Source organism: Seriola lalandi, unplaced genomic scaffold (assembly GCF_002814215.2).
Source record: "Seriola lalandi dorsalis isolate HSWRI2012SDOR001 ecotype SW California unplaced genomic scaffold, Sedor1 jcf7180002054971, whole genome shotgun sequence".
Taxonomy (NCBI): domain Eukaryota; kingdom Metazoa; phylum Chordata; class Actinopteri; order Carangiformes; family Carangidae; genus Seriola; species Seriola lalandi.
In genome coordinates, this window is record NW_019525522.1 from 977,890 (window position 1) to 987,995 (window position 10,106).

The 10,106-nt window shown below is 39.3% G+C and overlaps 1 protein-coding gene across 1 annotated transcript; it reads left to right on the forward strand.

The window, feature by feature from the left end:
• Positions 1–1,075: 1,075 nt before the first annotated feature.
• On the forward strand, positions 1,076–9,823 carry phf6 (PHD finger protein 6). Its single transcript, XM_023395910.2, has 11 exons — positions 1,076–1,206; positions 2,964–3,124; positions 3,498–3,599; positions 4,920–5,053; positions 5,161–5,207; positions 6,919–7,079; positions 7,178–7,321; positions 7,422–7,526; positions 7,605–7,738; positions 8,743–8,872; positions 8,977–9,823. The coding sequence occupies exons 2-10, from the start codon at positions 2,993–2,995 to the stop codon at positions 8,870–8,872; spliced, it is 1,089 nt and encodes a 362-aa protein (XP_023251678.1). The 5' UTR covers positions 1,076–1,206; positions 2,964–2,992; the 3' UTR covers positions 8,977–9,823.
• The last annotated feature ends 283 nt before the right edge of the window (positions 9,824–10,106 follow it).

Sequence of the window (10,106 nt, forward strand, 5' to 3'; positions counted from 1 at the left end):
GGTTCCATTGTAGGGGTGTCACACCAAACTTTGCTAAACCATGTTCAACATTTTGTTTATGGTCCCTATGATTCCCATATGATGCCTGTGGCATTGCACCATCTTGCTCCCACCAACAGTTGATGATAGTCATTGCAAGTTGAAATCTCCTCTCAGCACTCTCCAAACTAACAGTAAACCGACCCTGATGTTGATAAAAAGATATATATGAAAAGCATCAAGATTGAGTGTGCTCACTACATCAACTGATGCATCTCTATGTGTTGGTATTTCTAGAAATATTTTCTGAATGGCATGCCTGATAATAAATACTATCCAGTTCTTTGGGGTCCATTTTACAAGTGTGATTTAAACTGTGTCACACATAGTGCATTGTTTGGGATATTTACATGTAGCAACTACAGCTCAGGTAGATCCATTTTACAAAGGTCTAGCTCAGTACAGCACAGCCCAGTTCTATCCTCTTATCGGCCCAGTCCATGTTCAGACTAACCTGTTAATGGGCCCTGGTTCAAACTTTGTTTTTAGGCCCTCTGCATACTGTGCATGTACAAGGTCTCCTCTGCCATTAAGCACACATCACACAGTAAACAATATTGTATACCCCATGATGACAGCTTTAAAGGAATAAATAAATAATTTTTTTAAGGAACAAAAAAAAATTGGGCCTTCAGAGACAGGGCCTCAAGATTATGTATTCATGTAGGCCTTGCATTAGTTGATATTATACTTTGTTGGTGCAAATTTGTAACATTGCACAATTAATTTGTAGTGAACCAAATAACAAACTGACTGGTATGTGGATTTTATGGAAAACCAAATTAGCAACTTTAGCATACTTTCATCTCCCATTTTAATGAACTATGACCTAACACAAGCGAAACATAAGTAATATCTGCTTTTTGGATATCGATACTTCAAAATTAGACATGTTCACGAGGTATTTTTGTAAAGCACTTTCGTTTCCTAAACACTCTGACCTCCTGTAGCTTTTCACGTTGGAAACATTACAACATGCGGTCGTCAACGAGACTTTTATTTTGAAAGTCGCACCCGGAATTCCCCCAGTCCTGGACATGGTAGCTAGCTTGATGCTAGTGTGAAAAGCACACGATCACTTCTGAAGGACGGAAAGAAACACTGTCGCTGCCCGGAACACTTTTTCATCTTTTCTATTGTCTCAGTGCGATAGGATTATATTACCAGGTAAGATGTGAGCTGTGTGTCCGCGGCTGGATGATAGCCGATGTATTTTATGGCCTATTGTGGTTTCAGGCCGTATTGCTGGCGTACAAGCTGAGCAGCTCTCTTTTCACAGGGATACATCACGTATGGCGCTCTTTACTTCGAAACGGTTTGCAAAGACCCGCGCCTGTCATGATAATTTCCCACATTTAAAGGGAAATATTCGCAGTTTTTCAGGTTCCAGCAGAAACATAATGTCGAAGTGTCACATTTTCCTACCGTCGACCTTTATTTCCCTGCATGAAAGGGCCTTGGGAGAGATTTCGGGGCGTTGAGATGTTCATAGTGAAAATTGTTTTTAGTTACAGCTAGTTTGGAGGAGAAAGAGACACACACCCCCTTTAATTCAAAACTTTGTGGCATAAATTTGAGGCACTTTTATGTTTCGCTTGTTCTTGTCACAAATCGACCACAACATCGCCATGTGGTGCAAGTATATAAAACGAGAGCAATACAGTGAAGAGCAGAGGTTGAAATAAAGGATATTTGGTGTTATTTACATGGAGAGTATTGTGTGTTTGCACGCTGGCTCCGCTGCTGGAGCCGCCGCAGTGAAAGCCTGGCCCTGCTATCATGGCTGTAATGGCTCTATCAAGGCGTCGCAGCACACTGCTATTGTGATTTTTTTTTTTTTAAACACCCACTTTCGTTTGTGGACTATCAAGGATTGAGTAGATATTTTCTTAATTCTCATATTTAATGTATCTGCGCCGCTCGCAGCATATTATGGACAACATCAGATCATCTATGTGAATGTCAGCACACATTTGAAGGGTTGATCTACTCCTCTACTCTAAAGAATACAATGTTGGGTTTGCAACCAGTCTTATTTGATGTTTAAGAAAAATGCTGATTAATAAACATCTTAATGGTTTAATTAAAAGGCAACTGAAAATGATACAACAATACTAATGATCAAATCACCCCAGTTTCTGCTAATTTGTGTGTCTTCACTGCTTCTCACAACAGAGAGTACAGACTAAAATGGAATAATATGTTTGTTTTTTTTTTTAGAGAAGTTGGGGCAGACAAATGTAGTAGAATATGGGGGGTTGTCTGTAATTAAAAGTAGCCCCTGTGTGTAAGGTAAACGGGTTGCATCAGATCTGGTCCTCCAGCTTCAGAGTCCTGCTTCTGCTGATTTCCCTTTCTGTTCCTTTTTAATCTGATTTAGTCCTGGGATGACTGGTGAATGTTGCTAATTGCAGGCCTGTGTTGTGCTGATATTGTCTTCAGCCATGCTACTTTTGACTACCTTCCAAAATCTAGATCTCCCCAGATGCTGGCATTGGTCAGCAATTTTTAGATTATGTTCAATACACTTATTCTGTGGTTTTTAGTATTTATACCGCAGACAATTAGAAACTCTATAATTCAGATATGATTCAATTTACCAGGATCAGAAGTTGAAAAAGTGTGAAGCTGCAGACCTGCAACAAATGTGTGGGCCCCATGTGTGATCCATCAGAAACACATTGAGAGTGTTTTTAGGACACGGGGCTCTTCTTTAATGAGTTTCACTGTTTAATATGAGCTGTGATTATTTTGTTACGCTGTTTTGATGATGTAGTCCAGGACTTATAAAGACATTGTTATTTGATGATTGAGTGGGAAATTGTTCTTCTAACTGCTTTGAAAACCCCCTCTATTTAAAAGGGTTTGGCAGTCATTGTAATTCAAAGTTATCTTGTCATGCTGTGTTTTGTTTTTTGCATTAGACTCTAGAAGAATAAAGAAGCCTTTGGCCATGTCAGGACAGAGGAAAGGAGCTGCAGCGCGGCTGCCTAAATGTGCCTTCTGCAGAACCAACCGGGACAAGGAGTGCGGCCAGCTGCTGGTGTCTGACAGCCAGAAGGTGGCAGCCCACCATAAGTGCATGGTGAGGAGAGCACATTAGTTCTCAACCTGTAAAGCCTGTGATCCTTCAAGCCAAAGTCATGCACACTTGCAACCCCTCACATATGCAGAATAGTGAAATACATGGTTCATCTCCCATAAATAATCTGAAAGCCTCCATGTTGTCTTTTGTCCCCTGGGTGGTTGTGACTTACAGGTTGAGAAAACACTGCTCTAATATACCATTCCAAAAACGTGTCAAATGAATGTTAATCTTCAGTTTGGTGGAAAATGATGCACCAGAAGTGGTAAAAGCAAATGTTATAGCATTATTGTTAGAATTTATTTGACAGAGTGTGTATTAGAAAAGGCCGTAAAAACCATTTAATGCTTATTTTCATATTTTTCCTGTATAGCTGTTCTCCTCTGCCCTGGTCACATCTCACTCAGACAGCGAGAACATTGGAGGATTTTCCATTGAGGATGTGAAAAAGGAGATCAAGAGGGGAAATAAATTGGTAAGTACGCACTGGTCCTCTTAGTGTAGCACTAATGAATGGAGGAGAAGCAGTGTCACTGCATGAGGCCACAGAGTAGAGCTTTTGTCATGTTGAAACTATACATCATAAACAGCTCATTAAAATGAAATAAAGCATATTTATGTACATATTTGTACATGTACATATTTAAATGCCTATTACTTTTTGATCTAAATATGTTGGTGTTGAGGCCGACACTACTCCAGCACATCCAGTCACTGCATATCTGAGAATATGCATTAGCTGCTTTATTTAACTAATGATGAGGATGCACGCATGTTTTCCTGAGCACAGTGTATACGTATGTCTTCAATGTAAAGTTCCTTCAGTGTTTATACCTGAGGGCTGTGTGTTCATTCTCCTTTCTTTGTATTCAAGGTGTACATGTGCATGTTTATTGAATGGCTGTGTAAGTTTCTCACAGAGACTGATACCAGCTGATAGCAGTGCATCAGATCCCTCTCATGTGTACATGGGAAATATCATCTTTTCAGTATCATAAAAGATCTAGAAATACACACGTTGGAATTAACAGCAACAATTAACTTGTGGTTAATTCCTCAATCTGACAAACTGTTGAATAATTGAATCTAATTTAATTAGCATTTCTAATTGCATTTGCACATGTATGCAGTTGTGAATGAATACCGGTTTCACACTTTATATTCACCTTTTACTTGATTTCATATGAGACTTTCATATCACTCTGTAAAAGATTATTGATATATTTAGTGTTTCTTCTACATATCTCTTGGCAATATGTTCACTTTAATTCATATATTTGTTGTTTTACTTTCATCCACTTTGACCTACATATACATGTTTTCTGAAATCTATATTGAAGAGTGATTTTTAGATGCTAATAAATAATAAGTTATGATAAATACTGGCAACGTATCTTTGCATAGATTTAAGACGGTTTTCATTTTCATTTAGTACCTATCTATATTAAGATTTCTCTGATGTTTTCTGCCTTTTTTATAATCTTGTGTGCCTCTGTGCCAGCTTCCCTGCTGCATTTAATTTGTTCTTCTCCTGCGACAAACAAATTCTCCCCACAGGGATATTGTTTCATGATATTTGCATATGGCCTTTCAGACAGTTGTGTCTGTCAGGGCCCTGTGGTGTTTGGAGAGAAATTATCATTCATATCCACACTGGAAAAATCACATTTCCCATCACCAATTAACAAATCACATTACCAGTTGTCAGCCATTTGAATGAACATAAAAGGTTGTGAACCTGCATGTGCTTGGCTGTTTTCCTGAAAGATGCAGCTCTGTGTCTTTCCCCCTCCAGATGTGTTCTTCATGTCACCGGCCGGGTGCTACTATCGGCTGCGACGTGAAGACGTGCCGGAGGACGTATCACTATTACTGCGCTGTGAAGGACAAAGCCCAGATCAAAGAGAATCCCTCACAAGGGATTTACCTGTAAGTCACTTTGTCTTTGGACTCTTATGCACATTAATCTACAATAAATAAAGATATATGTCATTCATGTTGATTTTTTTATTTTTTATTTTTTTGTCTGAATGTAGCGTTTACTGTCGCAAACACCGAGACGCTTCTCAGGATGGCATTCAAGGTATAGTATGCTTAAACATGTGTTAGACCAATAGGCTACATGGATGATTGGATTTGATTTGCAGCTGGACAGCTGTTTCCCTTTTCAGTCACAACACTCACATATAAAAACACTTGGATCCCATGTGTTTGAGTTGTTTGTAATATGCTTTACCATAATATTCTCAAGGTGTGGGATTGTCTTGTTTATATTTTATTGTGAAATGTGTTGCAGTGATAAATACTGATACTAGCATGAAATATGCACAACATATCCAGTTACATTTATTTCCATTTTTGCCCATCAGTCTACACTCATTCATCCATAATGACAAAATGAAAACATGTTTTTAGAAATTTTAGCAAATTTATTAAAAACCAAGTACAGATATCTCTCATTTACAAAAGTATTTAGATCCTTAATTTAGTATTTTGTAGAGCTTTTAAGTATTCTTGAGAAGTTTCTGTTGCTGTGACACTTCGGTTTGGGCAGTTTATCCCATTCTTCCTGGCAGATCTTGATCTATGGGGTTTAAGTCTGAGCTTTGGCTGGGCCACTCAGGGACATTCAGAGACTTGTCCTGAGGCCACTCCAGCGTGGTCTTGGCTGTATGTTTGGAGTCATTGTCATACTGATTGTCTCAGGTCGTGTGGACTTTGGAGCAGGTTTTCTTCAAGGACTTCTCTGTATTTAGCTGCATTCGTCCTTCCCTCTGTTCTGACCAGTCTCCCTGTTCCTGCTGCTGAGAAGCCTCCTATAGCGTGATGCTGCCACCACCATGTTTGACTGTGGAGATGGTATTAGCCTGGGGATGAGCAGTGCCTGGTGTTCATCAGATAATGTCTGGAGTTCTGCACAAACGGTTAAATGTTCTCATCAGACCAGAGAATGTTTTATATCATGCCCTGAGTGCTTTTCACTCAAAGTGGCCTCTGTACAGCCGCTCTACCATAAAAGCCTGATTGATGGAGAGCTGCTGACATGGTCGTCCTCCCATCAGGTTCATCCATCTCTGCAGAGGACTTCTGAAACTCTGTTAGAGTGACCACTGGGTTCTTGGTCACCTCAAAGAAGTTTGGCAGGACAGCCCACTCTAGGAAGAGTCCTGGTGGTTCCAAACTTCTCCCATTTCACATAATTGAGGCCACTGCGCTCCTGGGAACACTCAAAGCTTTAGGAACGGTTTATGCCCTTGTCCTGACCATTCCTCACTACAATATTATTGCAGCGCCTTATAGCACAGGTGTGCATTTTTCTAGATTATGACAATGCCAATGTCAATTCAGTTTGCTGCAGGTGGACTCCAGTCAAGTTCTAGACACATCTCACAGATAATTAAAGCAGACAGGATGAACCTGAACACAGTTTGGAGCCACAGCAAAGGGGATGAATATTTTTTTAAATGCGAGATTTCAGTTTTTGATTTTTAATAATTTGCATTGTCTCACAATGTCTTAAAAATGTTTCACTTCGTGATTATGGGTTATTGAGTGTAGATTGACGAGCAAAAATGGCAATTTTATCAATTTACAATTAAATGTACAACAAAATAAAGTGTGCAAAAGTGAAGGGGTGTGAATACTTTCTGAAGCCAGTGTATCTGCTTGTGTTCTTGATCTAATATGAGTTAAAGTTGTCATGAAAAATACATCCACTTGCAGATACTTTGCTTTGATGCTCTTCTTATGAACCAAAGTTGTTGTGTTAACCATGATTGTTGGTTTCTTGCCAGATGAAGAGGGAGGCGTGGCCAATGATTCAGACTCATTGCCTCCACAAAGCAGAGGCAGAGGACGGTTTGAGAAGGTGAGAGGCAAGGTGGGATCTCGTGGCCAATCGGAAGACTCCCGCTCCACCTCCTCACAGGCTGCAGACGAGGAGCGCTCCTCCCATGTGAGGCAGCATGCTTATTCTTAAACGCAGTCTCATTTGAATGGTTTGTTGGCTGTACTGTATGTGGCCTCTGTTACTGAGTGTTCTGTTTGTTGTAGCGGGACAGGTCACCTCTTCGTGCCAGCCCAGGAGATAGCGGCCAGCGTTGTGGCTTTTGTCACGCTGGTGAGGAAGAGAATGAAACAAGGGGCATGCTTCATACCGATAACTCCAAAAAAGTGGCTGCACACTACAAGTGTATGGTAAGATATAGCATTGTGTGTAAGAGTCTGTTTTTGCGACACAAATTTGCATATACAGTACGTCCACTTGCATCTCACTGTGATCTCTGATCCCTTCCAGCTGTTTTCATCGGGGACAGTCCAGCTGACCACCACGTCACGGGCTGAGTTTGGAAACTTTGACGTGAAAACGGTCATCCAAGAAATCAAGAGAGGGAAAAGAATGGTAGGAAATTATCTGTTACTTCAGTTTTAAAAAAACAGTTTTATGAAAAAAAATGATGGACTTTGTTGTTTTTTCCAGAAATGTACACTCTGCACTCAGTTGGGTGCCACCATTGGCTGTGAAATTAAAGCATGTGTGAAGACCTACCACTATCACTGCGGCCTGCAGGACAAAGCCAAGTACATCGAAAACATGGCACGTGGCATCTACAAGTGAGTTTCATATCGAACAGAAAGTTAAAGTGCTTTCACTTCACAAAATATTTTTACATGCAAATTTTCTCTTAATATTTACAGCTATTTTTGTCTGCAATTATTTGCACTTAGGTGTTATTTTTATTTTTAGCAATTATACTTTGTTGTATTATATTCTGATATTTATTATTTATAGAAGTTAGGTTTTTATTTTTATTTTTTTTTGAATATTGTAAATTATGCATTGCTTACATTCATGTCAGCTAGCTTGCAGTTCCCCTTCCCTACCTTTTGTTATGTCTCTTTCCTTGTGTGTGACCACCAACATGTGTGTCCTTGTGCACATGCACAAAACATAATGGGGACCCGCTCATCAAAACAGTGTGTAAAAACGTATTTGTGTATCTTTAACTCTAACTCCATACCACTGTGACAGTAGGGCTGGGCGATAAAACAATAAAAAATAATTATAATAACAATATAATATATTAAATAATATAATCATTATCATTTTCCTCAAAAGAAATATAACAAATGGTGGATAAATGTTCAGTATGATTAATTTACAAGTTTAGATAGCATGGGCTGAAATGAATCACAATCTGTCAATCACATAGGAATAGGCGTATGCATCACGTAGGTTAGGTTTTAGATTAGTCAGGTGAGATTTTATCATTATAATTGTTTGAATGTTCTCCCTCAGATTTATGAAATGTTTTGCTGTTTGCCCTGTTCTGACCATAAACAGTAATTTAAAAGACACCACATCCAAATTTTAAAGTGTTCACTGTTTACATTACTGTTGTTCATTATTAACCGCTGAAACGTTAACCGGCAATAAGAAGTTTGACAGATTAATACTTGTCCTCGGGCATCAGTACCATCTGAGCAGGGACTCAAAGATCAACCCCCACAGCATGTCGACATGTTGCTATTTCTGAATAAAAACCAGTAGAGAAGCTGTCCGCTATGCTTACAACCAGTCCTATGCGTGTATGTGATGGTGTGTGTATGTGTTTTAGACTATACTGTAAGAACCACAGTGGGAATGAGGAGAGGGATGAAGAAGATGAGGAACGAGAGAATCGCAGTAGAGAGAGGGCAGCAATCGACCACGGAAGAACACCGTCGACACAAGTGAACGGCAACTAGGTACGTTATTAAAAAATGATTGTTAAAACTGCGTCACATGTGAAAAGTGATGAAATACTAAATAATGGGGAGATTTACTTTTTTTTTCTTATTTTTTGGTTCAGGTCATCTTGATGGATGTGACATGGGGAGAAAACAGAAGAACACGGACGAGTGAGAGATATTTTTTTATACTAAATCTTAGCATACTCACAAAGTCATGGTCTGCAGGCCCCCACGAGTCCTTCACACGATTTCTTCCAGTAAATGGACATGATCTCCCGGTGTGCACCAGGCGTCTCCTTCATGAAACCCTGTTTTTGAGTTGACTGGATGAGCTTTTCACAGACTGGTGGTACTCAGCAGAGCACAGGACTGCTGCAGGATATTGAAAAGCCATGGCTAATCTTTCCCAAAAATCGGTTATGGGCTCAGTTTCAAATACATGCATTATTGCCGTGAATAAGAGCTGATCTTTTGATTGTCACTCACTGCCCATGTTCCCAGACATGACATGACCCACACTTGCTGAAAACCTCTTCTTCTTCTTCTTCTTCTTTCTCTTCCCTAGCTTCTGAAGGACTCACTTTTAAGAGGGGTCTGTTTGTTACTAGTCTCTCTACGAAGTTGTGCAGTTTGATTACCTTGTTTCTGTAATCATGTCTTAAGAATACTCTTTTCATGTTAGCCTTTCTTTCTTGATATGTAATATTTTGCTACTGTATTATTATTATTATTATTATTATCATCATAAGTAATTTTGAATATCTGGATTTCAGACAGTCACGATTACAAGTTCTGCCAGCATGCACTTGCATTTTTCCACTGTTAAAGGTGGCATTTTTTATTTAGCTGCTAAAGGGCAAGGTAGAGCTCTTTAGAAGAGTTGGCTTGACTTTGTTTGATGTACTGTTACTTGTATCTCTACAAATGTATCCATGAATGATTGGAAATAGAAAATATTTTATTTTACACTTTTACTGAGTCTTTTATTTGAATGTGTGTCCATAGATTACTCAAAACAGAAAGCAGCACTGATGGCAGGTCACAGGTTGTTGAAGAGGTTTGAAGAGTGAGGAATGTCACACTGGCTTCAAGGTCATGACGTTTCAGATCACGTTGTTATGCAAGATTACCTCAGCCATACACTCTCCATACATGCGTCCGCCTCACACTTCCATCTGGAACGTTGGTTCTGCAAAAATAAAAATTGTATTTAAATAGTATTTCAAAATATATAAAGTATATAAAATAG